General features: G+C 45.1%; 9 protein-coding genes and 1 long non-coding RNA gene across 14 annotated transcripts; 5 read left to right on the forward strand and 5 right to left on the reverse strand.

The window, feature by feature from the left end:
* The first annotated feature begins 1 nt into the window (after position 1).
* On the forward strand, positions 2–2,782 carry LOC116926068. The gene is made up of 5 exons (XM_032932855.2): positions 2–134; positions 1,294–1,543; positions 1,609–1,839; positions 1,910–2,250; positions 2,310–2,782. Exons 3-5 carry the CDS (start codon positions 1,609–1,611, stop codon positions 2,587–2,589), a joined length of 852 nt encoding a protein of 283 aa, XP_032788746.2. The 5' UTR covers positions 2–134; positions 1,294–1,543; the 3' UTR covers positions 2,590–2,782.
* A 417-nt stretch (positions 2,783–3,199) lies between these two features.
* Positions 3,200–7,354, reverse strand: LOC116927591 (dopamine beta-hydroxylase). 3 transcript variants are annotated; one of them, XM_045176367.1, is made up of 11 exons: positions 6,959–7,354; positions 6,537–6,728; positions 5,482–6,454; positions 5,122–5,336; positions 4,821–5,037; positions 4,560–4,757; positions 4,410–4,494; positions 4,180–4,346; positions 3,915–4,103; positions 3,654–3,841; positions 3,200–3,587 (listed from the first exon to the last, which is right to left on the reverse strand). In XM_045176367.1, exons 3-11 carry the CDS (start codon positions 5,887–5,889, stop codon positions 3,317–3,319), a joined length of 1,938 nt encoding a protein of 645 aa, XP_045032302.1. In that variant the 5' UTR covers positions 5,890–6,454; positions 6,537–6,728; positions 6,959–7,354; the 3' UTR covers positions 3,200–3,316. The 3 variants fall into 3 exon arrangements, with proteins under 3 accessions (XP_045032302.1, XP_045032303.1, XP_045032304.1); XM_045176368.1 differs by having other exon boundaries at positions 6,804–7,354; XM_045176369.1 differs by having other exon boundaries at positions 6,550–7,354.
* A 71-nt stretch (positions 7,355–7,425) lies between these two features.
* On the forward strand, positions 7,426–9,496 carry LOC116926048 (collagen alpha-1(I) chain). Its single transcript, XM_045176375.1, has 4 exons — positions 7,426–7,557; positions 7,626–7,709; positions 7,778–7,981; positions 8,056–9,496. The coding sequence occupies exons 1-4, from the start codon at positions 7,464–7,466 to the stop codon at positions 9,174–9,176; spliced, it is 1,503 nt and encodes a 500-aa protein (XP_045032310.1). The 5' UTR covers positions 7,426–7,463; the 3' UTR covers positions 9,177–9,496.
* Positions 9,497–10,121: 625 nt separating this feature from the next.
* On the forward strand, positions 10,122–16,160 carry LOC116926043 (collagen alpha-1(III) chain). Of its 3 annotated transcripts, none has more exons than XM_032932823.2 (8): positions 10,122–10,457; positions 10,598–10,720; positions 10,793–10,918; positions 11,085–11,495; positions 11,563–11,715; positions 11,812–12,198; positions 12,264–12,416; positions 12,479–12,982. In XM_032932823.2, the coding sequence occupies exons 1-8, from the start codon at positions 10,358–10,360 to the stop codon at positions 12,811–12,813; spliced, it is 1,788 nt and encodes a 595-aa protein (XP_032788714.2). In that variant the 5' UTR covers positions 10,122–10,357; the 3' UTR covers positions 12,814–12,982. The 3 variants fall into 3 exon arrangements, with proteins under 3 accessions (XP_032788714.2, XP_045032307.1, XP_032788712.2); XM_045176372.1 differs by lacking the exons at positions 10,793–10,918; positions 11,085–11,495; positions 11,563–11,715; ... (1 more) ...; positions 12,264–12,416; positions 12,479–12,982 and adding exons at positions 13,997–14,122; positions 14,209–14,619; positions 14,707–14,859; ... (1 more) ...; positions 15,393–15,545; positions 15,612–16,160 and having other exon boundaries at positions 10,148–10,457; positions 10,601–10,720; XM_032932821.2 differs by lacking the exons at positions 10,122–10,457; positions 10,598–10,720; positions 10,793–10,918; ... (3 more) ...; positions 12,264–12,416; positions 12,479–12,982 and adding exons at positions 13,490–13,619; positions 13,799–13,924; positions 13,997–14,122; ... (3 more) ...; positions 15,393–15,545; positions 15,612–16,160.
* LOC116926062 lies at positions 16,069–17,427 on the reverse strand. Its single transcript, XM_032932846.2, has one exon. It carries the CDS (start codon positions 17,227–17,229, stop codon positions 16,240–16,242), a length of 990 nt encoding a protein of 329 aa, XP_032788737.2. The 5' UTR covers positions 17,230–17,427; the 3' UTR covers positions 16,069–16,239.
* Positions 17,428–18,409: 982 nt separating this feature from the next.
* Positions 18,410–22,747, forward strand: LOC116926038 (RNA-binding protein 26). Its single transcript, XM_032932810.2, has 9 exons — positions 18,410–18,679; positions 19,064–19,138; positions 19,207–20,261; positions 20,330–20,610; positions 20,679–21,320; positions 21,391–21,887; positions 21,957–22,071; positions 22,146–22,409; positions 22,492–22,747. The coding sequence occupies exons 2-9, from the start codon at positions 19,080–19,082 to the stop codon at positions 22,555–22,557; spliced, it is 2,979 nt and encodes a 992-aa protein (XP_032788701.2). The 5' UTR covers positions 18,410–18,679; positions 19,064–19,079; the 3' UTR covers positions 22,558–22,747.
* An 18-nt stretch (positions 22,748–22,765) lies between these two features.
* On the reverse strand, positions 22,766–24,566 carry LOC116926063 (calumenin-A). The gene is made up of 5 exons (XM_032932847.2): positions 24,351–24,566; positions 24,155–24,282; positions 23,770–24,085; positions 23,457–23,696; positions 22,766–23,385 (listed from the first exon to the last, which is right to left on the reverse strand). The coding sequence occupies exons 1-5, from the start codon at positions 24,438–24,440 to the stop codon at positions 23,197–23,199; spliced, it is 963 nt and encodes a 320-aa protein (XP_032788738.1). The 5' UTR covers positions 24,441–24,566; the 3' UTR covers positions 22,766–23,196.
* A 71-nt stretch (positions 24,567–24,637) lies between these two features.
* Positions 24,638–26,255, forward strand: LOC123474360. Its single transcript, XR_006649089.1, has 2 exons — positions 24,638–25,279; positions 25,352–26,255. It is a non-coding gene; the product is annotated as an uncharacterized LOC123474360 (long non-coding RNA).
* LOC116926073 (intraflagellar transport protein 20 homolog) lies at positions 25,665–26,450 on the reverse strand. Its single transcript, XM_032932862.2, has 3 exons — positions 26,266–26,450; positions 26,020–26,174; positions 25,665–25,941 (listed from the first exon to the last, which is right to left on the reverse strand). The coding sequence occupies exons 1-3, from the start codon at positions 26,411–26,413 to the stop codon at positions 25,825–25,827; spliced, it is 420 nt and encodes a 139-aa protein (XP_032788753.2). The 5' UTR covers positions 26,414–26,450; the 3' UTR covers positions 25,665–25,824.
* Positions 26,451–26,590: 140 nt separating this feature from the next.
* On the reverse strand, positions 26,591–27,547 carry LOC116926074 (plasminogen receptor (KT)). Its single transcript, XM_032932863.2, has 4 exons — positions 27,354–27,547; positions 27,219–27,262; positions 26,956–27,152; positions 26,591–26,896 (listed from the first exon to the last, which is right to left on the reverse strand). The coding sequence occupies exons 1-4, from the start codon at positions 27,432–27,434 to the stop codon at positions 26,751–26,753; spliced, it is 468 nt and encodes a 155-aa protein (XP_032788754.1). The 5' UTR covers positions 27,435–27,547; the 3' UTR covers positions 26,591–26,750.
* Positions 27,548–27,768: the final 221 nt, after the last annotated feature.

Genomic DNA, 27,768 nt, shown 5'->3' on the forward strand with positions numbered 1-27,768 from the left:
GCTAAAATTCTGTTTATGAAATTCAGGAAAAACGTTTAATACTTGTATGGCTCGGGATCATCGGTATGGCCGTGTAGACAATCTTTGCAACGTTTTAGAAACACATGACATTTGGCGATTTGTGGAGAAAACAGGTATCATTTTTCCACGTTTCTTAGTAATTTTCATTAATTATTCGAGATGTCTGATAGATTGACGAAAAATTGAACTAGATAAAGCAAGGGTGTAAAACCATAAATCAGACTGCATTAGCTATACTCTTTGAGAGACCTGATGCGATTAGAGGAAAAGTCTTTGACATTACTCCAAAAGAGGAAATCTATCAGACAAACAATGTAGAATGCAACTACTCATTTGGAATTTAACTTATCTGGACCTTTCTTGTCCTGTAGATGAAAGATATCGACTGTCCACTCAAGGATGAAATATCAAAGAATTTCTTTAGCTGCTGATGTATTCATGTTGGACTATGGTTGAAAATGGATTATATCTTATTGCTCTACCTTTGCGTCAGGTTTAACTGTGTGCCAAAGAATTTAAGCGCCGTATTTCCTGTGACTAATCTTTCAGAAGACGAGGAAAACTTGCTTTGCTGAGGAAAGGCTGAGCTGATGGAACTAAGCCGACATTGGGTATGGCCTCGAAAAACTGAAATTTTTCAGCGTCTCGTTTTGTCTTGCGATTTGTTAAGCTCCACATTGGCGCTATGGAGTTTTTTTAACGGGCTATTCATTTTTTTTTCTTGTAGTTTCATATTTTAAAAATTGTAAAAATAGCAACACCTACTGTAGAAAAAATGCATGTAGGATATAGACACAGATAAATGGCCTTGTCAACCGTAAATTATTTTTCCCATTCGCTGACCGAATTTTTACTACAGTTCTCTCTTTAAAAAGGTTTTTGCTTTTCTTTTGAGTAGTCGTACCATACAGGTTCAAGAAGTTGAAAAATACTACATCTCCGGGATTTCTTTTACTGGTTATTTCCCTTTCATTCGGCATTTGTAAGGGGTATCCTCAACACGGCGAATGTAAGCTTTCGTCGCTTCTACCAATAAAAATTGAGACATAAGGAATATCGGGGTAACATTGATGCGCTAAGGTAAACCCAACGGCCCTATCCCAAGACGAAAAATGGTTAAATCAATAGAATGACGTCACCTTCAAAAGGTGAAAAAGAATATGCATCCTGTTGTTAATTAGAAATGTTATTTTCATACATCGCCTTCAAGATTTCTTGACATTAATCATCAACAATAAGAAGAAAAAGATCTTTTCGTGCTTTTCATTTCAGACAGATTCGTGTTTTTCCTTAAGGAGAAGCTTGAAGATGGTCTTTCCACCTGGTGAAACGGTGCCGCAATATCTATCTGTTCATCAAACGAATTTATCACTTTCGGAGGCGAGCGTGGATGTAGTAAATTTCACGACACGCGACGCAAGTGAACAGGACATGGGTGTATATAAAGGTAGCTACCTTCGTTCAGCAAGGCACCCACTGGAACATCAACCACGAGCAGACAAACAACCAAACATTCTCAAAGGTAAGAAGAAAAATATGCAACAGTCTTAAGATTTTAGTTCAAGTTTAGCATTTTGATTATTTCAGATGAAATTGGTATTGCTATTATCGGCTCTTGTGGTTATGTCCCACCAGCAATTTCAATACCGAACAAAGCCGAGGGGACTTTTTTGGTTGTCACCTTATTCGCCACAGCGAGTCATCAGCAATTATCAGCCAGCACAAATCTATAACGACTATTACCTCCAAAATGAAATCCCTTACCCGATCAACTCCAGGCCGTCTACGCGAATCGGTGAAATCGTCTCCTACTTCAAGGTAAAAATCCATCAGTTTTTCTAAATCTTTGATTATGTCAAGCTGGTACCGATTTTTCTTGCGCAACTAGAATGAAGAGTCGAATCCGGACGTCATCATTTCTAGCGCAGAAAGCCTAAATAACGATGATGAAGATATCGAATCCTGGGGTCCAACCCAGGCGAGGATCAAATTTTATCAACAGCAGCAGAATGGGGGGCGATTTTTCGGCAGTTCCACCATTAACAATCCTTTCGTAAAGACAGCTACGTTTACTATTTCGTCGACTGTAACAACAGTTGGATCCATCGTCACTTGCGTGCCAGCCAACAATTTGGCGGCTGTTCCTGCACCGACTTGCGCTGGACGCAAGAGACGTTCTGACGACGACGAAACCGAACAATTTCCAATAGTTCCGACAGAAACCCTCTCGTAATTGTCTACTTTCACACGTTTCTCTCCTAATTCACTTATAATCCTGTTGCTCACAGGTTGGTGCCAACGGCTGTCCCAGGAGAATCTCGTCAACTGCCCAACATCGATCACGAGGACACTCACACTGTCATCTCGTCTAAAGATGAATTTTTGCCAGCTGAATTGTCAGAGAATAATTCGAGAGAGAAACGATTTTTCGGAGGTGGCATAGCAGCAACGAAAACGGTGACATCTTACTCATTTGTGGGGGCAACCCTGACCAATACGGTCTTACTCGATCCAACAGGAATGATGGTTGCTGTTTGTTTACCAGCTGGCTATGTCGTCTGTGCTTAATTACGCCTGACACTTGCTAGACTTTATCTATCAGCTTTTCTGTCAAGTGGTTCTTGACGCATTTATTTTTACAGCTTTTTCACATTTCTGGCTTTTTAGTGTCATTAGCATTTTTTTAAACCGCATTATAATTTTATATATCTTGTGATACTGAAGGTTTTGGATGTGGGTCAAATAGACGATCTTAGAAGCACATCTTTTGCTATTATTTAACTGCTCTGTTATTTCAAACAGAGAAAAGAAGCTTGCCCTTGAATGTGTCTTTTGGCTGGTGTCAGTTACCAAGTCAACGTCAGCTGTTTAAACAGTCTCAAGGGTTTGAAGGTAGCAAAAAACTTTTAAAATGGAGTTTGTCTTAATTTTCACTTTTAAATCCCCCCAAAAGACTGCATTAAACATTAACATCTGCCTTTTCTCAAACACTAAGCATAATTTTTAAGTTCCCCATTTGTCTACGTGGAGATGAAATTAGTCAATTGGTAACTTGCCACTTTTCGTGAAAGCTTATTGTTAAATACCAGAAATTCAATTGAAACAAGTAAACTGGAATTCGTTTTGTCCATAGCCTATGGGTGTCTGAATTCAAAGATGAAATTTGCCATGCCATCCATCCAAGTGTGTGTATCGTTTATTTGACTATTCCCCGTTCTATTTAGGACTAGTTTGTATATACTACGTTAACGTGTCAAGCAGGCTTCCCTGCACTTAAATATTTACTGCATACGTTTCAATCGGGAACGTATTCGTCTTGCGTGTCATCACGTGATTCGCACGGTTTCACGTTGTTTCTCGTGTCTGGCAGTGGAAGGGGAAGCCCAGGAGATGCAAGTCCTTCCCAATTGCCTGGAAATCGTTCGCCACTCGATTGGTTGCATTGCATCGAAATGGGCGCCATCGAGTAATAATCACGAAGCGTTTCGGCTCTCAGTCGAGTCCACTCGATGGCGTGATAATTATCCGATACGCCATTAGATGGACTTGTTGGCTGCTTGTCCCATCTAAAAAATGCCAATGCAAATTTAAGTGTAGGTGATGTAAACTGGAAAAGAAAAACTGTGTCCTACTGGTTGACGAATTGAAAGTAGTTGCGCAAGGCTTGCCAGCTGACTGAACTTTTGCAGACTTCCAAATTGATGCGCGGAAAATAATGGACGTAATTGACGCACATTTCGTCCGAAATGGAGAAACCACCGAGTGAGACGTTCAGTTTGTCTGTCGTGTCGAACCAACACGTCGTTAATAGAGCATCTCCCTATTGTGGTTCATATTTTGTTCCAATGTTTAAGGACTAGTAATTTATAGAATTATTTATGCAGAAATAATACCGGAAAGACTTTGACGGGATTGGCTAACAAACGAATCTCTTGGTAATGAGTGCTGTAGTGATTGTCACGATCAAGTTCGGCCAATTCCATACCGTCCTCTGCCCGGAAATGCTGAGTCACGACTCGATAGCCCAGTAAATGAGTGTGAAGTTGTGAACCAAAGATGGTGATCCCAGTTTTTGGCAAACTCTAATTAGTTAGAAACGTGAAACATTTGCATAAATTAGCATTTTTTAAAAGGGGAAGTATAGTTTTGTGGACTTACGACGGCGGTGCATTGGGGTAGGCAGTATCCCGTCAGCGTGAACGATTCCTGTCCGGGAGGGATAGCCATTTTATCAGTGTACTCTAAACCGAGTTCCATAACACCGGCATCGTATTGACGTAAATGGTTCGTGTACCACAAACGTACTCCCGAAGAATCCACCCAATCTTACATTTTAACGGAATAAATCAGTAAATAAAACAAGACAACCCAGAAACTACTTGGTATACCTCCACGTATAGTTGGGTTGTTGTAATGGACTTCTAGCATAATGTAGAGATTGAATGCTGGCCCACCAATGGGCAATCCAGCTTCCTAATGTGAAGACAATCGATTATTTAAATGCCTCATTCGACGTTTAAAAAGTGCACTGATCTAACCGGAGGGTAACGAAATGGACCAGCACCATATGCCCAGGCGGCCAAAACTCGTTTGCAGACGCGAGTCGATTCAGGTCGATTGGGATCGGTGCACGGGCCTCGATATTCCGGAATCGTCTCGTCAGGTGGTGCCTCGCAATGGAACACTTCCATGTGATGGACGAGAGACTCCCGACCCTCTTGAATTGCCGCCTCAAACTTGCGCCAGAAGAGAACATTTTATTTAAAGGACCAATTAAGGAGATTTCAAAAAAAAAGCACCTGGACCACGTGGTGCTTCCGGATGAATTGTTGTGGTAGACGGACAACACGACAATAATACGTCGTTTCTTGAGCCGGAATATTTAACTGGACATTGGCAATCAGCAGAGCATGAAGTGGATCGTTGGTTTTCTGATGTTCCTGGCCAGTCGCAGGTTTGAGTAAACGAGTCCGCTGGAATCCCACGTCATCGTCCGAAGGCGAAACGCCATTGATCCTTTTTTTTTTGTTTGTTTTTCGAGACGAAAGCAAATGGGAATGTATTTTTTAAAGAGAAAAAATGATTAAAAAAGAAACTGACCTGTAAAGTGGTCCAGGGCCTGATGCGTAGACGACGTGCACAGTTCCATCTTCTATGAGATAATCTTTCTCCTCTTGAAGCCGATGGCAAGTATCAAAGGATCGGACAAATTCCAGCGAGGCAAGGCCGTCTTGACGGCGTGAGTAAGACGCCCTCCGGCAATCATTGTGATGCTCGTCGACGTGGATTATTCCTGAAACGTCAACGTGGGCGTCCTTTTGTCCACCCCGCAGGCCGCCATCATATTGGAATAACATCAACATGAATTAGGCAATCACAATAAACTTGGAGTGCCTTTCCTTCAAATGCCACAATTCGATGCGGATTTTGATTTAAATAATTTGAGCCTTTGGAGCGTACCTGAACGACGAGAGATCCTTTCCAGTCTTCCCATCCGATGCAAAGATCGGCTCCTGGCCAATCACCGCGATCGGAGAATCCTAACGCGAACCACGACTGCGGTGCAGAATGGCTAATGTCGACGTGAAATTTGACCTGTTGACGCTGAAAATCGGGAGTCCAGGACAGTTTGAATTTCGAATCGGGGTCCAGCGTCAGTGCATAAATGTGGCGCTCGTCATCGCTGAAATCATCGACCGATCGCTTGGCGTGGCCGTGTCGATGTAGACGATCGCCCTGGCCGTCTCGATGGCTGGCCGACCTGTTTCGCCAATCGAGTGGTTCATCTAAATAATCGGGCGATTGCTGGACAGAATCGTGGACGAATGCTGTCGTGAAAAATAGAATCATCACCAATAAGACGGACATGATCGTCCCGATTGTGTTCAACACTAACAAAGCGAACTGGAGGATGGCCAGTAAAGTCAAGTGCTTTTATACGGAGTGGGGCTGACAGGCGCGAAGCTGTTGACGGACGACGTCGGTGTACGCTGGCGCAAAGAATGTCACGTCGTCCGTTCGTGAAATTGGCTTATGAGAGAGACAGTTGGTCGAGTGGGGAATGCAGGGAGCAATCGACGTGCCATCGCAATTGTTGTTTTCAACGTGCATTATATTCCGCACACGCTGCGTCTGCCTATGTGGTACAATGCGAAGGCTGTACTATTGAATAGAATGTGGAATGTTGAATATGGAACTCGAATGCAGACGACTCTGAGTGTAATGAAGTGATGTGTGATGAAAGGGCATTAGGACTGAACGAGACATTTAACTTGAAATTCGTTTTGGGTTAAAATGCCAACACTGTCCATTGTTTTCTCTGTTGTAGACTAAAGAGCGACGGATTCAGTACGAAAAGACGACCTTCTTTTCGGTTGCAAACGGCAATCTCCATGTTGGTGGAGCCAAATTTCATTATGTTCTCTACAGTTGCCTTAATAAAAATAAAAAAAACAAAGAATAAAACACAAATCAACCGCAGAAAAAAAGAACATAAATAGAAATTGGGATTTCACGTTTTTTTTCTACTATTAGTAGCCAAAAGTAGTCAGTTTAGATTTGTCTCGTAGATTTCATTGCCTCGCTCGAAAAGGGTTTGAGAGCTCAGTGACCATGTCAGATTTGTAATATAAATGGCCAGGAATAGAGTGCACACCGCGTAGTATCTGCATCGTGCTGGAACGACAACAAGGAAGATTTACCAAAATCTAAAAGAAAAGGAGGAATTATGTAGTTTCTTATTTTTCCTCGACGCAGTCTAAATATAGAGAAATGGACGCTACAACATCTGTCGTTTGGGATGAGGCGCTGCGGTAATTGGGTTGTTCGCACCCATTCTCGAAACGTACATAGAAAACAGCTTGCATCCAATAATACTCGAATTTGTTTGTAAATTCAAAATATTATCAATGAATTATTGCAACTGGAGCCCAATTACCTTTTACGGACAGTCAACTGTGTCGGATGTTCAACAAACGCAATAGTTGCCACCAGTTGAGCGTCTTGGAGAAACGCCATGTCAATAGATTTGGAAAGCAGGACATTTGCGAGTCCAATTTCTCATCCTATGAAAGAGATAAAAAAACGAAACAAAAAATGCGTTTTGAAAGCATAGGCGTAGTTTCCACTTGTTGTTATCATTCCAGATTCATTGGCTGTATGCACGGATTAAAAAGGCTGTGACAAAGCGATCGCATGGAACGTCATAAAAAACCGTACAATAAACCCAGATCTAATTTTAAAATGAACCGCAATATATTCCCATTTGTTTATTCTTAAAAATAGTAAATAGTAAACCAAGACTACTCTATAGAATCCAGCCCTAAGAGCTACGCCCACCAAAAGAAGACAACAAAAAAAAAAACTCCATAAAAAGGCCGGGTAGTTTGTGAGTGCGAGGATCATTCGACGCTGGCCAAGATCTGCCGCAGCAGCACAACAACATGTTGTCGCCTTACCTGTTGCTCACCTGTTTCGTTGCATTTCTGTCCGTTGGAAGTGAAACGTACCGGCAACCGTTGCATCTCGCAGATGCAGGTATCTCTGACGCTTCAATTTCTTTTCATTGCAAATAATCAAAGTTCTAAAACGTTCACCTTGGACAGATGCGTTTGCCGAATATCACGCACAAGGAGAAGACGGTCCGACCGGTCCACCACCGGTCCATTCAACGCCCGAGGAAGCCCACGGTCAGTCTAAAGCGTCTAGTACAAAAATGCAAGCAATCAATACAGGTAACCTGTATTTGCATACGCAGAGTTGGCCGACGACGACGGACCCATTGGACCGCCGATTCATTCAGAAGCCGACGATCTAGTTGTTCCACCTCAAGGGCCAGCTCACCATCACGAAGCGTCTCGCAAACAATCTCGATTCAACAATCCTTGGTACAGGGCTGGCCGCTACATTGGCGAAAAGCTGAGATTCTTCCAATCCTATTTCCCACTGACCGGACCACCAGGTATTTTGTCCGAGGACGGCCCATCACCCCCCAGTACGATGATGTTTTTCCCTTTCATTTTTCGCGTGGCACAGGTCCAACTGGACCAACTGGCCCTGCCGGACCCACGGGACCCACAGGTCCTACTGGAGCAACAGGGCCAACAGGCGTGACAGGACCCACGGGTCCTACAGGTCCCACAGGCCCGTCAGGCAATGACGGCATCCCAGGTATCCCTGGATCTCCAGGCGCGGCCGGAGCAGCCGGTGCCGCCGGCGTGCCAGGATCCGACGGTACCCCCGGTGTTCCAGGTGTACCCGGCGCGGCTGGCGCTGCCGGTGCAGCCGGTGGATCTTCATCGTCCTCTGCTGGAGGTGGAGGAGGTGGCGGCGGTGGAGGTGCTAATGCCGCAGCCGACGCAGCAGCTTCGACATCTTCCGGCTCTTCAGCTTCGTCTTCCTCGTCTTCCTCCTCCTCTTCGTCGTCGTCGTCTGCTGCTGCCGCTGACGCTGCCGCCTCTGCCTCGGCCCAAGCCACCGCAACGGCTTTCGACATTGTCGAATTGGCCAGGACGATCGTCGACGAAGCGTCCGATGTGAACGCCGTTGCTTTGGCTACTCGCATCATCGACTTGGCTACGAGCATCATCGACGATCCGGAAGATTTGTCGGCCACGTCTGCCACGGCCACTCACATCATTCAGCTGGCGGGCACCATCGTTTCAGACTCGACCGATCCGATCGCCACGACCAATGCGGCCGACATCATCCAGCTGGCGGCCGACATCCATCTGGTCGTCAACGACGCCCTCGCTCTGATTGCCAAAGCCGAAGCCGAGGATAAAGATCCCAATCATTCGGAAGACAGCGACAAAGATTCTTCCGATTCCGGAGCCAAACCGGGAGCTGGGGGTAAGCCGGGAGCTGGGGGTAAACCGGGAGAAGGTGGACGACCAGGAGCGCCGGGTTTGCCAGGCTCATCCGCCGGCCCGTCGGCCCCGAGCTCTTCATCGGCGCCAGCAAAGAGACCAGCGGCTCCTGCGAAACGTCCGACGGCGTCAAAGAAACCGAGTTCGTTCAACAAGAGGCCGATCCCGGCGAAAAAACCGGCGCCATCTATTCGCCCAGCGCCTCTAAGTCATTCGGCTCCTCTAAGTCCACCTGCTCCTTTAGGTCGGCCCGGTCCGCCTGGTCCACCTCTCGTTAATTTCCTCTAACGTCTTTCTTTGTTTCGTTAAGTTTGGCACTCTGGAAATGAAACTAAAAACAGTGGCGTTAATTGTACCGAAAAATGCATAATTAATTATTGTAGCAAATGTGGATGTGTTGATTTCAAGGTATAAAAATATCTCATTGGCTCGTAAAGATTCATCTGCGAAATCAAAGTTCGATCGTTTCAATGCGGCAATTCTTCAATTCTCTATACGCATCGATGATGTTGGACATGCAGCACCGCAACGATTGCATTATATTATAATCTATACGCCCTGTTTTGTTACGTCTGGTGAACTAGTACATTTCGAAAAGGAAAAAGAAACGATTTGAAATTCTGCTTCGTTCCTCGCAAGTCGCAACGAATGAAACTTGGCTACGGGATCATTCTGTACAAATAGGCGGCGGTTAATTCCGTTCAATCGCCTACGCACTTGATCGTTAAACATTGCGGTACCCAACATCAATTGTTTTATTATTCGGAAGATTCAACTACACACGCGGAATCTATTTCGAGGCACCAATTCTCTCACATAAAAATTCAAACGGTAAGGAGTTGGAGTGCGATCGAGCGAGGCGATGGGAACCTGCGCGGGAAGTTATAAAGACAATGGCTTATTACAGGCATGTCGTCCCTTACAGGTGTAGAGGCGACCGTAATTCTATCCAATCACCTTACCTTCAAGGCAGATTAACATAGGCAACAGTGTGAAAGAGACGATGCCTTGTCCATCACGAAAGAGTTGGAATGGCATTAGCTGTTTCAGAGATAACTATGCCACCTCTATAACGACCGGTCGTTATAAACGGTTGCAAGTACCCACGTAGCTAGCCAAGCAGAACTGTACACAGCACGATGTTTTCTAGCGCGACCCAAGAAAAAAAAAAAACGCTTTGACAGCTCACGTGGTGTAAAGCCGAAAATAGCCGGATGCCGTTTCTGTAAGATGTTTGAGATTCAAGAAAAAAAAAAAATAAAATTTCGCAGCCTACAAGGCGATATCAAATAGATACCGTACAATAGTCGATAGGAATTCATTATGAAAATGAGAAAAAACTAAAAATAGAAATGATCGTTTCGAACGCAGTGGTCGTCGCACGACGGAAGATGCCGACGCTGAAAAGTAAATAAAAGGAGGTGCCCCACCGACGGGCGAAACACTTCCGACACCATCGTCTCGCAAAAATGTCGTCTCCCTTCTTGTTATTTGCTTGCGTGTGTTTCGTGGCTCTTTTCGCCGCACACGTACAGCCGTTTCATCATCAATTGAGGCATCTACACCCAGGTAATTAAACTTTCGTCTTCTTTATATCCGATTGAAATGGCCTATTGCGTTTGTCTGGGCATGGCGCACACGACACGAACAAATCAGTGCAACACGTACCTCCACAAATATCTACGTACCCCATTTGTTTTGCTTGAAAGTAGGATGGCATCCGTACGACGAACGCGATTCAATCGAAACAGAAACGACGTTCGACTGCGCTCCAACCGGACCACCAGTGCCCTACCCGACGCTAGACGATGAAGAAGTCGAGGAACCCTATGGTATACAACGTCAAAACGATCATTTTCAAAGAGCAATCGAATATCATTTAAAAAGCCAATACCTATGCGCAGGAACGTTCGACGTCAAAGCATTTCGCAAACATTCGCTCTACGATCCTTGGAGCAAAGCTTCCAGATTCGTGAACGAGAAACTGAGATTCGTGACGAAATACATTCCTCTTACACCGGGACCACCTGGTAACGCAAACTTCCACTACCTCGGCCTTTTAATTTCATTTCAAAACTTGTGCAAAGTCGGACGATGAAGTAAAACTGTAAGATTCTACGACATCGCATGTCCAGTTCCGCCTACACTTTTTCCAATTCATCTTTCAAAAACTCATTTGAAATGTCGGATTTGAAGGTCCCCCAGGACCTCCAGGGCCCACGGGGCCTATGGGGCCAACTGGACCGACTGGACCAGACGGACCCGCAGGTCCTCCGGGGTCAACAGGCACACCTGGTCTTCCTGGAGATGACGGTATGAACGGCATGAATGGTATGAACGGCATGCCTGGCGATAACGGCGTGCCCGGGACAGCTGGACCAGAAGGAATGGATGGCGTAACAGGTGCCCCTGGCGTGCCTGGACAAGATGTCACCGCCAGCCCCAATACAGCAATAACTGAAGGCGGTGATGGCGGTGATGGTGGTGAAGGCGGTGAAGATGGTGAAGGCGGTGAAGGCGGTGAAGGCGGTGATGGTGGTCGGTCTTTGAATTTGACGAGCGTCCCAATCGGTCCGCCAACCTCCAATGGTGTCGGTCACTCTGCTGGTAGGGATTAGTTTTGATGAATTCGCATTTACTTCTCTCATTGTGTCGCGGATGTTTGCATTTGAAGATGTCGGCTGCCGACGTCGTTCTGCACGCAAAGACGCATCACCTGCATTTGGCAAAACATCTCAGTTAGAGCCCTGGTATCAAGCGTCCCGATATGTCAGCGAAAAACTACGAATTTTCACTAAATACATCTCAATCACACCTGGCCCAACAGGTAATTGGTTTCTATCGATTTGCCTGTCCAATCCAAAGATGACTCAAAACACAAACTTGGATCAAAGTTGATACCTGACTTACGTGCCGTTGACAGGTCCCCCAGGCCCTCCGGGACCTACTGGGCCCACAGGTCCTACGGGTCCTACTGGACGCACAGGGCCAACTGGCGATGCTGGTGAACTAGGGGAACCAGGTGCAAAGGGGGCCGCTGGAGTTAACGGTACAATGGGGCAACATGGTGTAAATGGAACAGCGGGTGTCAACGGTGTTGTTGGTGCTCCTGGTTCTAACGGTACCAACGGGGCACCTGGTGCACCCGGTTCTAATGGAACACCGGGTGGAGGAGGTGGATCGTCCTCTTCATCTGCTGCCGGGGGTGGCGGTGGAGGCGGCGGAGGAGGTGGCCGTTCCTTTGCCGCCCACCCCTTCACATCGGATAGACCCGTTGGGCCGCCATCGTCCTACTCCAACGATCCTTACGGTATCATTTGGTCTCGCGATCATGCCCTTGATACGATGGACTTGAGCTTAACTTACTACCTACAGGTCCGATAGACAGACTGCTGGAACGCGGAGAGAGGGCCCTAGTTGACCTATTTCACGGGAATGCCGCGTGGCGGCCGTGGTACAAGGCCGGCAGATACGTCGTCAACAAGTTGAGGTTTTTCCAAACTTATTTCCCACTAACGGGACCTCCAGGTATCAAGTTGTTGTTGACGAATCCATTGGTTTAGTTGGTCCTTGATGAATTGTGGCTTCAGGTCCTCCGGGCCCGCCTGGCACTACAGGTCCAACAGGACCACCGGGATTAACGGGGCCTACAGGGACCCCAGGACCAAAGGGCGCTATGGGACGTGCGGGACCTCCTGGCCCACCCGGAAACGACGGTATACCTGGCGTTCCTGGCGTCAATGGCGCTGCAGGTACCCCAGGAGCTGCTGGGCCACCCGGAGCGGACGGCGTTCCTGGCGTACCAGGAGTGCCGGGCAAATCGGGCGTTCCTGGAGCAGGTGGAGGATCTTCGTCTTCATCGGCGGCAGGAGGAGGCGGAGGAGGCGGTGGTGGTGGCGGTCGATCAATTTATTTTCCCAATTGAAACAACAAAATTAAAATGGGACGTGTCGGTGTTCAATCAGTTGATGCGTTCGAACGAGCGCCTTCGCTTAACTCACGGAAGATTACGGTCTATTCAATAAAGCAGACGTTGAAACGCGGTTTACGCGAGTGGTCTTGTGAACAACAATAAACGTTGAGATGAAAAGAAACACCTGGTCGTCATGGGGGATTCTCTTTTTCCTTTTCTCTTGGCCAGATCTGTTGGCGAAAGTGAAGAGGATGAAACAAGGCCTGTAAAACACGTTTGTGATGGAACACTTTGTCCCTAAATAGAAAACAGTTTGTAGTCCAATTGTTTACCGTATTTATCGGTGGTCGTCTAAACGGCGATGGCTGCACAGAATCTTGTACCCACAGCCAAGATGAAACCCAACGAAGCAGCAAAAAGCCGAATTTTTTTAATCGTCTGTAGTCGCGACCAGAAAATTAGAAAAAATAAAATCTGATACCGTTTGCAAGATGTTTTAGATATAAAAATTATAATCAAAACTCGTAGCCTACCTAATAAGATGAACGGTATCAAATCGATACCGTAATAGAAAACAGCAATTAACGAAGCAAACAGTGGTCGTTGTTTGTTTAACAGTAAACATCGCGCGCAGAGATGCGGACACTGGAAAAGGCGATATAAGGGAGGCCTCTCGCACCAACGGCGGGAGCACAACGGACGAAATTGTCTTGCTAAAATGTTGCCTCCCTTATTCTTGTCTTCTTGTCTTTGTTCCATCGCCATTCTGTCTGCAAACACGCAGACGTTTCACAGCGCATCCAGGCATCGACATCCAGGTATGCTAATTCTCGGCTTCTCTTTTTTGCGGTGCTTATCTATGACGTGCGATGCTTCTCTTTGACGTGCGGTGCTTCCCTTTGACGGGTGGTGCTCGACGATAAAACTCGAAGCAGGGCAACGCACCTTAAAATGTGTTCCAATGCGACTGGTTGTTCTTTGTTTTGTTTCAACCCAGAACTAGGATGGGATCCGTACGATGAGAGCGATTCAATCGAAGGAGAAACGACGTTCAGTGGCGCTCCAACCGGCCCACCAGTGGCCTACCCGACACTAGACGATGAAGAAGTCGAGGAACCCTATGGTATACAACGTCAAAACGATCATTTTCAAAGCGCAATTGAATATCATTTAAAAAGCCAATACCTATGCGCAGGAACGTTCGACGTCAAAGCATTTCGCAAACATTCGCTCTACGATCCTTGGAGCAAGGCTTCCAGATACATGAACGAGAAACTGAGATTCATTACGAAATACATTCCTCTTACACCAGGGCCAACTGGTAACGCCATCTTCCACCGCATTCGTTCCCTAAAAGTTGACCAAGTGAGGATGAGTGTAACTTTAAATCGAATTTCGATTGTTAAGGTCCCCCTGGACCTCCAGGGCCTATGGGGCCTACAGGCGCAACCGGACCGACTGGACCAGACGGTCCAACAGGACCTACGGGACCGACAGGGCCTCCTGGCATGGCCGGAGAGGACGGTATGAATGGCGAAAACGGTGAAAACGGTGAACCTGGCGCTAACGGCATCCCTGGGGAAGCTGGACCAGACGGAAATCCTGGCACGGACGGTGACGATGGCACTCCAGGTGACCCTGGAGCAGACGGAACACCCTCTACCTCCACAGCAACAGCTGAAGGAGGAGGAGGCGGCGGAGGGGGTGGAGCTACGGATGAGACTGGTGGTGCCGGTGGCGCCGGTGGAGGTGGTGGTCGTTCTTTGCGTACATCAAACATCCCGGTCGGTCCACCGACATCCGATGGCGTCACTGATGGTAAGACAATCGCAATCGACCTGTTAGTTCTTTTACGTTAGATGTCGACATAACATTTTGTTTCCTACTTACATTTTGCCTTTGAAGATGTCGGCCGCCACCGTCGTTCTGCACGCCAAGACGCATCACCTTCATTTCGCAAAAAATCTCAGTTAGAGCCTTGGTATAAAGCATCCCGATACGTGAGCGAAAAACTACGAATTTTCACAAAGTACATTTCAATCACCCCTGGACCAACAGGTAATTTGCGGTTTTTAGCCATTCCTTGGTCCTCCTCAAAACAAAAATGCCATCAAAAACGTTTTTGCTCGTCATTCACAGGCCCACCAGGTCCTACGGGACCTACTGGACCCACAGGCCCTACGGGTCCTACTGGGCGGACAGGACCTACTGGCCTTGCTGGCGATCCAGGCCTAATTGGCCCGACGGGACCAAATGGAGCTAACGGTCAACCGGGGCAAAATGGTGTAAATGGAGCAGCCGGTGTTAACGGTGTCGTTGGCGCTCCCGGTTCCGACGGCGCCAACGGGGCACCTGGTGCTGATGGAGCCGATGGTGCAGCTGGTGGAGGTGGATCCTCCTCTTCGTCTGCTGCCGGAGGAGGTGGCGGAGGCGGTGGTGGAGGAGGTCGTCGTTCATTTGACGCCTATCACTTTGCATCGGATGGCCCCATTGGACCATCATCGCCCTATGATGACGATCCTTACGGTATCATTTGGTCTCGCGATCATCCCCTTGATACGATGGACTTGAGCTTAACTTACTACCTACAGGTCCGATTGACAGACTGCTGGAACGCGGGGAGAGGGCGCTAGTTGACCTATTTCGCAGGGATGCCGCGTGGCGGCCGTGGTACAAGGCCGGCAGATACGTCGTCAACAAGTTGAGATTTTTCCAAACTTATTTCCCACTAACGGGACCCACAGGTATAAATGACCGACTGATTTCATCTTTCTCGACTTATCCTTGATGAATTTTTCTTTCAAATTCAGGTCCGACGGGACCGCCAGGCTCACCAGGGCCAACAGGACCTCCCGGACCGACGGGGCCTGCAGGAGCCCCAGGACCGAATGGCCCTACTGGTCCAACGGGACCTCCAGGACCAGCAGGCAACGACGGCATACCCGGCGTACCTGGCGTCAATGGCGCTGCAGGTACTCCAGGAGCTGCTGGGCCACCCGGAGCGGACGGTGTTCCTGGCGTACCAGGAGTGCCGGGCACATCGGGCGCCCCTGGAGCAGGTGGAGGATCTTCGTCTTCATCGGCGGCAGGAGGAGGCGGAGGAGGCGGTGGTGGTGGCGGTCGAGCATTCGATGCCACCAATTCCCCTCAATCAAAATACAGTTGAAATAAAACAATCGTCCTAGGAAATTGTGCGCATCTTTCATCAAAAACGAATTATGCAAATCTTTGGGTTGCTCAGTACAGAAGAGGGTGGTGGATTGGAAATCTTCTGCATAATCGTCGTATAGCCGACAACATTGTATTTTTGACAAGTGCGAGTTTCTCTTGCAATGGCAAAATACACTTGTAGAATTGAATGGCATTTTTCTAGCCCAATCGAACCCCCAAAAAGACTATGCATATTTACAGATCCCACCCAAAAATTAAGCCTTCCAATTAGATTTCGCGAGCTGTGCGGGCCAGTTTGGAATTGTACCAGACAAGTTCGTAGGCGTCGTAGCCCCACCATTCGGCGTTGTCAATTATTTTCAAATCATTGGACCAAAGATTGAACTTGGAATCGAAACGGACGAGTCCGTAATCTTCCAGCGATTTGAGTATCTTGATGTTTTGTCGAATGCCGTCCAAGGTGTTGTTTCCAGTCGGCGACAGCAAATGTATTTCTACGCCCATTTGCCTCACGTGATCCATCATGCCCGAAGAGAGGATTTGCGGCAAGACGATCCACTCGTCTCGTTCAATGTCGATTTTCAGGTAATCAATGATTTTCCCTCCATGTCCAAGCAAATTGCGGTAGATGGAATCCAGCGATTTCATTGTCCAGTTCTTCTTGACATCTTTGTCGTCCAATCTCTGCTCGTCTCGATCGCTTAATCCCAGATCGTAGAAATGAATTTTTGAAGTGTGATCGTGTCTGGTCCGATTCATGGAAGGATCGAAGGCGTAAACGCGACATCCCAACGCTTCCATCGCTTCATCAAATGACCATTCGTTCTTGATGCCAAATGAATAGACTAGACATTCGTTGAATTTCTTCTTCGTCACCGGAGGCCAGGCTCCACTTGCTCTTTCCGGTCTGACGGCCGCATCTAAGCAAACGGCTTTTTGTCCATCCACACCGGCCGTGAAAATGACGTTGCCGCCGAAATCGTGCGACAGACGACAAGACGAGCTATTCGACCATTCCACGTAGGTGATGATTTGTTCCATAGTCAGTTCGTCTACGCGATGCAATGTCCAGTCGATGCCACCGCGACAGTTTCGACCGAACCAATTTTCCGATAAACTCGTCACCACTCGTTGGAAACAGTTTTTGGCGTTGAATTGTTCTTCGTCTTGCAACAACACAACCATCAGCCCTGTTACGAACACCACTGCTACGGCAAATGATTGAACTAGTAGCCACTTCTTCACATTAGGACCCATTTACGCTTCTATTACGGTATTGTTTAAGCAAAGTTCCGCTTTCTCGCAAGAGGCCGCAACCAGTTTAGAATTTGATGGTAAATGAACCGCTTCTTCACCCTCCCCAGTTACTATTATGCTTTCATTTTGTTTGGAAAATTACTTGATTCTGGTTGGCCGCACTCTTTGCGTTAGAGATTACGCCCATTCAAGTTCCCTTACGGCTAAAAAGGCGTTCAAGAAAAGTTGATTACCCTGTCATGTTTGATGGACGTCTGCAATGAGCTCCTCATTTCAGCTGCCACTCTCCAGATTCAAAATCACGAAAAACTAAATATGAAGAAAAAAAAAAGTTACCTAGATGGACAGGTAAATCCTAGAACATGGGATGTCAATATTCCATTTTATCAACCTCATCTAAACATACACAAACTAGTATGCAACATGATGCCAACATGTTGCAGGTGGCAATTTCCTCATTCCCTTATACTCGAATAGGCAAGTACCTGGTTCTCCACTTTTTACCACTCTACAATTAGTAACTATAAAATTCAAATTTACCTGAAATGCAATGCTGGCTTTTAATTGTTGATATTTCACTACCTAGGGTTTCACCTCAAAACACGACAATGTGACTGCGGTGGCCATTTTTTTCTCTGCCCAATCGACAGCTATTTTCTCAAAAATTTCAAACCTTTGAATAAATATTTTGCAGGTTAATTGGTGGAAATTACCAATTCAAGTAAAAATTTTCACCGATTTTTACATAATTTTTACCAAAAAAAGATTTAATAGATCTAACATTTAAAAAATTAGGATACCTGAAATAGTATCCTGATTAATTGTATCGGTTCTTCGAAAACGTGCAATAAACGGGCTGCAATCCCGCTCTTCTCACCACGTTCGTGTAAAAAATTCGTCTGCTTTGCTGTAAAGTGTGCAGCGCCACTGGCGAGAAAATGTTGGGCGCTTCCAAATATCATTTCACAGTTCAGCATGTTTATAATTTACTTTCAAATTTTGTATGAAGTTTTCGTAGTGTAACTAAATTATCAAACTTGATTTAAAAGTTTTGTATAGCCACAGAAAAATGACATAATTACGGACGTTTATCAATTTTAATCGCATTAACTATTGATCGAATGCCACTAACGATACGATTATTGAGGAGCTATGTCTTTTTTTTGCTTGACTTTTTTAGCTGTTGGTGATGAGAGAGAGAGTTCCAATGGTTGCTGCTGATTTTTTTGCCTAATCTGACCTCATTCATGGACCTCATACTCTGTTACAACCGTTGAATTTCATCTTATCTTTATGGTGGAAGAATCTTCACTTTCCGATTGAACTTGTTATTGACATTGAGTGACAAATTTTTTTGGACAAAAAAAAAAAAAAAGCCGAGTGCCTCAAATTTTCGACTTTCCAGTTAAAGTGAACCCTGTTTCAACTCCTTCTCTTCCCTACTATACAGGTGGGTAATCTTTTAGTCTCCCTGTAACAAAACTCTTTTTTATTTATTTGTTATTTTAATAGAAATTGAATGTCTTTTCATCTATCATTATACATTCATCTTTAACTCTATTTAAAGGAATTCTTAGGGAAATTTGATAGATCTTTCCAATTTTAAGAACCATCCAGCATGTTTTGCTTCTGGATATTTACGTCTACATAGTTATTCTGCTTTTTTTTTATTGTTACACATAGTCGAGCAATCCCCTGTGCCTGCTCATTTGTTTTATCATTAAACTGAACTTTTTCAATTGTTTTATTTTGGTAATGATGGAAACGTTAAGTCATATTTTATAATATATGCCTACATTCAACTTTATTAATTTCATCCATTAAACATTTACAGTGCCAAATAATTGGAAATGATTATTGAGAACCCTGAAGCTCTAAAGTCATGGCTCACTGCTGTACTGGCTCCCTTGTAAGTATAATGTTTAAAATTTTTGGCGTAAAACACACACGCTGATCACAGTCGCATAATTTTTCCAGGTGTGATGCAGATCCTGCAGCACTTGCCAAGTATGTGCTTGCCTTGGCAAAAAAGGAGAAACCCGAATCTGAGTTGCGTGGAGCCATGTGTGATCAGTTGGATGTATTCCTGCAGCAAGAAACCAAAGGGTTTGTCGACAAATTATTCGTCACTTTGGAGACCAAATCGTACCTGCAGTCAAATCCCGAACCCCCGTCGACACAACCAGAATCTGCCTCCTCCACCACCGAACAGGCCAATACAGGCGTTACTAACGGCCAAAATTTAGTCATTCCACCAGTCTCGGTCCCGGTAGTGCCACTTCCTGTTCCCGTCCTTTCGGCTACGTCAGCCGATTCGAGGACCAAAAAATCATCGTCAGATCGTACCAAGAGGAGATCCTGGAGTCCCAGGTCCCGGTCACGGTCCCGCAGTCGGGATCGTGATCGGGATCGGCCAGTGCGACGTTCTAGATCACGTGATCGATCAACTCGCGATCATAGAGGTGGTCGCAGTACGTGGGATGACCGTCGACCGAGCCGACGGAGTCCCGTCAACAGCAGGCGATCGGACCGGAGACGCTCTCGTTCTCCCTTGCCACCTCGGCGTTCGTCTCGTAGCCCACGCAGCTCACGTCGTCAACGTTCTCCGATTCCTCCACCCCCCATCGTTGCTGGATTGGAAAACGTGGCTGTTGCTCCCGTTCTCGTACCTACCGGAGTTGCTGGTACCGATCCAGCTATTGTGGTGGGATTGCCTGTTCCTCCTGCAGCCATTCAAAGCGTCGTGGTGGCCCCACCGGCGGCTGTTCCGCAGCAACAGCTCGAACGGGGGCCAAAGTTTCGATGCCGTGATTACGACGAGAAAGGTTACTGCATGCGTGGTGATCTCTGCCCATACGATCATGGCACCGATCCGGTCGTCCTGGAAGATGTCGAGCTGTCATCTGTCTTGAACTATAATCGACCTCCACCTCCAGTGGGGGCCACTGGAAGTAGCGGTGCTCCCCCTGGGCCACTACCCGTTGGTCCTCCACCTCATCTTCGCGGACCACCTCCTAGTCTGCCCCCGTCTGGTAGCAGTTAAATTTATCTTTTGGAAAAACAAAGGAGCATTTTTATTGATTTTTTTTTTAAATTTTAGGAGAACCATACAATCCTGATGCACCTGGCATCAGCTGGCCTCCGCCGCCCTTGGTTGGTCTGCGTCCGCTGGGTCCACCACCCCCGTTTGGCCACCCACCTTCGCATCGCCTCCCACCGCCACACATGAGAATCCGAGGGCCGTTGCCACCACGTGGTCCACCACCGATGGGCCTACTAGGTTCTGCCCCTCCTCCTAGAGAACTAATAAATGTGCCTACTGCCGAGGATGGAATCGATGCCGGTGTAAAGAGGACCGTTAGAGAAGCTGGACTTGATTCCGTAAACAGCAAACCTTATCTTATAAATCTTGATGAAGTAAAAGTAGTAACGAAATCCATATTATTCAGGATGGACATCTTGTCAAGAAGGGCCACTTTGATTACAACCGTTTGGGTAATCCGCCAGTTCAGCAGCAGCAGCAGCAGCAACAACAACAGACTGGACAGGCCAATCATGGACAGCCACCGCAGCAGCGTCGCTTCGATCCCACGAATTGCTGCCTGGAAGTGAAAAAGATTCCTCGCGGACTGAACAACATTTCAGTTCTCAACAATCATTTTAGCAAATTTGGCAAAATTATCAATTTGCAAGTGTCTTACAATGGAGATTCGGAAGGTGCCCTGGTGACGTTCTCTTCTCACGCCGAGGCTCAGGCAGCCTACCGGAGTACCGAGGCCGTCTTAAACAACCGCTTCATCAAAGTGTTTTGGCACAACAAAGAAATGAGTTCGCCCGAAATGAAGGGCAAGCAGGAGAACGTTCCCCCCACCTCTAAGGTTCCCATTAGGGAGCGGTTAGGAGGAGCACATCCTCAACGAGTGCTAGCCCAGTCGCAAACTTCAGCTGCGATCGTCGATGAAGTCGCCATCAAAGAAGCTTCTGAAGCCAAGGAAAAGGAAAGAGAGAAAGCTGTTGCGGCCATTAAGAGGAGTCAAGAGATCCTGGCCGCCAAAGAGGCGCTAAAAAAGAAGCAAGAAGAGCAAAAAAGGGTATGTCAATGTCTATGCGTACCATTTTATACCTAGTAGGCATAACGCGGTTTTCTTTGCAATTCTGCAGGAGGCTACTAAATTGCAGGTGGATCTGCAGCGGCGCAAGCAAGAGCTATTGGACAAGCAATTGCAGCAGCAGCGCGTGTTGATTGAACGACTGGAGAAGAACAAGAACACAATAAAGACGGATGAGCGAGCTGCCGTCATGCAGACGGTCCGAAATCTCCAGGAAACGATCGAGAAACTGAAAAAAGACCTTCAGACGACGAATCCGAGTCACGGCCATGCCGCCAACGCTCCTTCCGTTGGAGCCCCTGCTCACCTAGCCAAAACTCCCGAAGAAGCCAAAAAAGAAATACTGGATGTAGAGATTGAACTCTATCAGAAGCAGATGGAAGGAAGCGACACGACTGAATTACAGCGTCGAGTCCAGGAATTGAACTCGATCATCAGTCAGTCGCATAGGGGCCATCCGAGTAATAGACGAGGAGCTAGGATCAGCTCTAGAGGCACTCTTCGAGGCAGAGGTCGTGGATTGGCTGCAAGATTATCAGCTCGTGGAAGGTTAGTTTCAGCCGCTTATTATTTATGGCTCTTTTTAGCTAACGCAACTCAATTGCCTTGTTGTTCCAGGGGTCGAGGTGGTTACTATGTTGGCCCGCACGTGTCGGTGGATCGCAGACCTACCCAGCTCAAAGCCACTGGCTTCGAAATTCACCAGCAAGGAGACATACTTGCCCATTTTGCCGTAATTTTAATCGCCATTTTTGTATTATTATCTCGGATTAATTTAAAATTGTATTTTGTTTATTTGAACTCTAGAACTTTGGTGAAGTAGTGGACTACCACGTCGATGAAGATTATCCAGCGCTGACGATTCGATACAAGTCCCGGAAGGATGCCGAAATGGCTTTGGCCCAAGGGCGAAGTTTCACGGGCGCCAACCTGTCAGTTAGTTGGCACATGCCACCCGGTTCTGTCCCTAAAGTCAAGGATCATGTCGCTGCCGAAGAAGAAGATGAACACAGCGGCAATAGGATCGAGGGATCGGCTAGTGCCGAGGAAGACGATGAAGAAGAAAACGAGGTTCGTGATTGCTGACAAATTTCTACAGCAATTCATTCTTGCTGATTTGAGACTAATAATGGCTTTTTAATATCATAAACAGGGTCTAGATGATTTGTTGAATTATGAAGAGGATGACGAAGATGAAGAACGCTCCTGGAGGCGATAGAGTAATTTGAAAATCATTTTTGTTTTACACATGCTAAATGTACGAGTTGATGTTGAGTTACGGTACAAAAGAAAAGAAAAGAAAAAAAACTTGACCGCAAACTTAAAAGTTCAAACAATATTCACGAACCTTTTCAAGTCGTGAAATTGATAAAACTGAATAAAAATCTTATGGATTTTTCTCACCCTTATCTCTGTGGACTATTCAATTTTCTGTTTAGAAAATATTCCTTTTCTTTTATTGACTACCGAAGACATAACATTGCAGATAACATGGGCTCTTTCTCATCATTTTGCATCAAGTCACATTCTGAATTGAAGCTGAAATTTTGGATGCCTAGTACCCGAATCAAAATATCGGTATGGAAAAAAAAAGAACATACACATGAAATATTATTAAGTAGGAAAGAAATTTTACGGGTTTTACAATCGACATTAAGTAAAAAAAAGGAGGCACTGTCATTTGGAGCGGAAAGATCTATGGCACACGTTGACATTGATTAGCGTCAATCTAAAACTAAACAAGGGATAAGCACTGAAGGCAAAGCTCGATAGAGGACACAAAATGAATAATGGCAGTGGATCAAACCAGTGAAAATGCTGCTCTTAGTCACACAAATGAGGAATCTTATGATTGTTTTTAAAATTCGTCGTGTCGATTGAGCGCCTCGCCGAAATCAGTAGCCTGAGACCCGACAAATACATCGTATTTATTAATGATTTCTTCTTTGGTCAGTTGACCGTCAGCGTCCGCGTCCGATTCTTGAATTAGATGCTTCGCTTCGGCTTCAGAATGATCGAAATCGGGTGGGATAATCCACTGTTTAACCTGTTAAAATAACGAAAAACATTTAAACGCGGTTTAGGACTGATGGGTGCTTTCAAGTCAAGGAAATTTACCTCATCTGGGTCTAGGTGACCGTCTTTATTTTTGTCGCGGTAATTTTGAAATTGCTCTCGTTCGTTCCTAACCCAATCAGGCTCGTCTTCATGTTTGACCCCTCGATACATGTCACCAATGTACTCTTCTAATGAGATGAAGCCGTTCTTGTCCTTGTCAATATCCTCCATTGTTTCCACGACGACTATCTCCTTCATATGAGGAGCATCTTCAGGGTGTAAAAAGTTTGTGAATTCCTCCTGCGTAAATCCAAGTACCAAAATAGTCGTGTAACTTTTTTTATCCGCTTTCACGTAATGTACGCCATCGTACCTTATCAAGAGCGTGATCTCCATTAGTGTCGGCAATCCCCCATCGACGCTGGTCTCGTCGAATCATATCTTTGTAAGAGAAACCTTCTTCAGCATTGCTTTCAAGTTCTGAGGGTTCCATGTCATCCATGAAACCATAGACCATCTTCTTGTATTCTTCCCATGTAACAGAGTCTTTGTTATTAGGATTGTGGGCTTTCCACTGTCTGTCCACATCCTCCAATATGTATCGCCTTTGGGTGTATTGAATCCACGACTTCAGTTCTTCTTTAGTAATTTTGCCATCCAGATCACGGTCTATTTTTTCCACAATTTTCCTAATGAATTTATTTTTAAAAAGCTTTGTGAAAGAAGCCTAGTTGCAAGAAAAGACTATGAATGTATACCCCAAACGCTCTTTGCTCTCTTCAGGCGAAAGTTGATCAAAGGTTTTAGCCTCTTCTCCCAAGAAGGCTTCATGATCATAGTCTGGATTGTGTTCCTCATTTTCATAATGTTGATGGCTACTTAATGGCTGTTTAACAAATTCCTCAGTTAGTCCAATAATAGTTAGGAAGCAATAATTTCTTGATTTTTAAATACCTCATCTTTAACTCTTGAAGTCTTATTTGGTTTTGGAATAGCTGCCACAAGAGTAATCGTTAAGCACACGAGCAGTAAAGTCTGCCGCATTTTGAAGTTATTTTGTGTTGCCAAACAATGTCGTGTCTGGAACAATCCAGAAAAGACGGAATCTATCGCTGAACTAGCTCAACGGCGTTTGGAACAACTCCCAGCCTTCTTATATTACAGCGCTCAGCAGACGAGTCAATCCAACGTCAAATGTTAAACGTCACCAATAGGTTTCGGCAACCTAACGTTCGCGCCGACACATTGTTCCCTAGAGTCCTAGTTTCCTACGCTTAATCTGGCTTAATCGTGCTCACTGATAACACTGCTTACTGGTCACTGCTTTTTGCTTCCTCGATTCTGACATGATGGGCTGAAATTGAATATAAATAATTTGGCATTGATGCAAAAGCATGCAAAAGGGACTTCATACATTCCTATAGGCCATGCCACCAATCTGCCATAACCAACAACCACATGAAACGTGACGGTCATTTCGGCAAGGACGTGCATGTGATTTTTCTCCCAGCTGCCAGTATACCATGTCCGTTAAAGTTGAAGATCAGAATTTTGGTGTGACATGTGTTACTTGGAAATGTGAAATGAGTTACAAAACCTGTTCGTTCGAAAAAATGAACTTTAAGTTGAATAGAGTTACAATAAGCCACACATCTTAGTTTGAAATCTCCTGGGCTAGTCTCAATCACTACGCCTATAAGATGCTCATTCGCTTGCTGAACATCATAAGTCGTTAAATCTGAAGGAGCTCCATGAAAGGCTATTGAAAAGTAGTTTAGAGATACAACTTCACTTCGAAAGCACCTTGCATACGCCATTTTGCCAAAACGTGTTCCGGTGTTCGCCACAACGGCTTGTTTAGATGGCCGATCAAATTGAGAGAAGTTAGCAAACATAATTTATAAAATTTCAAATATTGTTTCCAAAATGAAAATCAATACGAATTTTTTATGTAGATTCCAATGGACTGAGCTTGGCTGTGGTCTAGTCTCTCTTCGGTTGCCGTCAGATCAGCCAGGTATGATCCTAAAGTCGTTAAGTAAAATCCCTCCAATAAAGGCCACAAGGCGTAGGTTTCGAAGGTATTGCGCACCTCGCTTAAGCTAAAAGCCTAAAATGGACTGCGCCAGTCACCATCAGTACACGGAATTGAAACTAAAGTGATCTAATCCACGTAGTTTTAATACAAGTGAAGAACTTGAAGCCGCAAATACTGCTTTGTTTGGGTATTCAACCTCAATTCATATTAACCGGTGACTATGCTGGAAAGAGTTTTTGTGACCATGACAAACGGCGTTTATTTTTGCTGAACTCCAAATTGATATAGGATCAAAGTTGAACGCAAAGTGCATGGAAATATGGGAAGGCACCATCCATGGAATGTAAACTACATAGAGAAACATTTAGCAGTACTGTAAAAGAAGATTCATCAATGAAGCATTTGAAAGTGATCAATGATTTCTTGGTGAAAGTGTTCAGCTTTTTGTAGCATGTCTGTTTCAACGCGAAGTTGCTCCAGCTTTAGGCGTCTCCGGTCAACCTCCACCTATTGTACGTGAATAGTATTTCAGGTAAAGCAACGCCTGACTGCAGCTTGTATGATTTGTAGGATTTTAAGACGTACCATTAGTTGACGCTGATCCTGTTCCTTTTTTTTCCGTAACGCATCGAGTAAGAGCCGGTAACCAATGGCTCGTTTCTTCTCGATCTCTACAGCTACCGCCGTCCTTCTGGCTTCTTTTTTGAAAGCATCAACCGTTTTCTCAAAATTTTTCGTTGCTATAAAGTAAAACGTTAGATTATCTTGTGCATGTTCTGAAATTAGAAATAAACGCAATAGTTAGTGTTTGAAAATTAAAATTTTTCGTACTTTGGAGAAAATGGTCGCACTCGCTCTTCAGTTTTTGCGTTTGATCGGCGACGGACGGATCGAGGATACGAAGCCTGTGAATGTCATCGATGAACAATCCTTGACGAGCTAGTTCGTCTTCCGCCGTAAAACCACTATTTACATCCATAACTGACGATATGTTGCACTGACAATGATTAAACCTTGTTTTTTTTTCAAACAAACAGTTGCTATGGCAACTGAATGTGGCATCACTTCAAGAAGTATTTTTAAAGACACATTATATAACTTACAACATCGTCTTCATCTCTATACGAAATATTGCTTGACTAAATAAAACTGATAATATTTTTCCATTTTTCATTACTGAATCGCATTTATGATTCTAAGTTAAAATAAAAATAACAGTAACTTGACAGCACCTAAATATAGAAAGCCTAACTACATATACATCACAAAACTAGCAACCAGGAATATGTGAACTGACTAGATTTCAAGTTTACAGTTTAATAATACAAAGGGGGCTCAGCTGAATGCATTAGCAGTCTATCGTGTTGGACCTGTCTCGCCATGTCTATTGTTGAAAGTGTTGGCAGGTTCATGGGTAAATCCAGCAGTTCACTTTCAAATTTGATAATATTTTCTGCTTCATCTGTAAATTTTAAAATGGTTTAATGCAACAGATACTGTGAACATAAGAATATTGCTTACGTTTAATTCTTAAAAGTTTGTTTCCATAAGCCATATCTACTTGATAACCAAAGATGAAAGTAAGAGGTAAAAGTGGTACAAGCACACCAGGTTTTCGAGTGTGACGGAAGCCTGTCAGCATGCCTACAGAAGCAACTGCATAAAATGTGCCAAACCAATTCAGCATTTCTCTGGCTCGAGCAATCTGTAAAGCCACCCTGCGTAATTCACCACAATTATTATGCAAAAAAAGGGCTGTTGCCAATGCTTATGCATCAACTTACATTCTTTCCCTCATTTGATTTTGCATCTGAATCTGTCTTTCAAGCTTGAAAAGGCAAAAATTTTATTTAACTTAATGTGTTTAATGTTACAGGAAAAAACAGCCATTTACAACGAAGAAAGCGAACTCAGCTTACCATTATACGGTTCATTTCTACCATGAACTCCTGATTATTTTTCATGTTTTCATTCACAGCTTTAGAAACGAAACCCCCCATCTCGTAAACTTTATTGAGTTAGTATTGAAACAAAGTCATAACACAGGCGACAAACCAGCACTGACGCAACTTGTTTACTTTTCAATATCACTGTTAAGCGAGTCTTTTGAATAAAGGCCGCGAAACTATCGGAAAGCTTTCAGACAGGTGGAGACCCCTAGTGCATTACGGCAAAATATCCATTGCCTGCTCCCTGGTGTTTCATTTGAACTCGTTCTTTTTGTTTACTGTAGGTTAATTAAATGTGATATTGCATTAAGTGATACTTTAAGCCGGTTAAATAACAATCTTAGAAGCTCCCAAACCCAACGTTCCTTGAAATCTTGAACTGAAC

This window comes from Daphnia magna, linkage group LG7 (assembly GCF_020631705.1).
Source record: "Daphnia magna isolate NIES linkage group LG7, ASM2063170v1.1, whole genome shotgun sequence".
Lineage (NCBI taxonomy): Eukaryota > Metazoa > Arthropoda > Branchiopoda > Diplostraca > Daphniidae > Daphnia > Daphnia magna.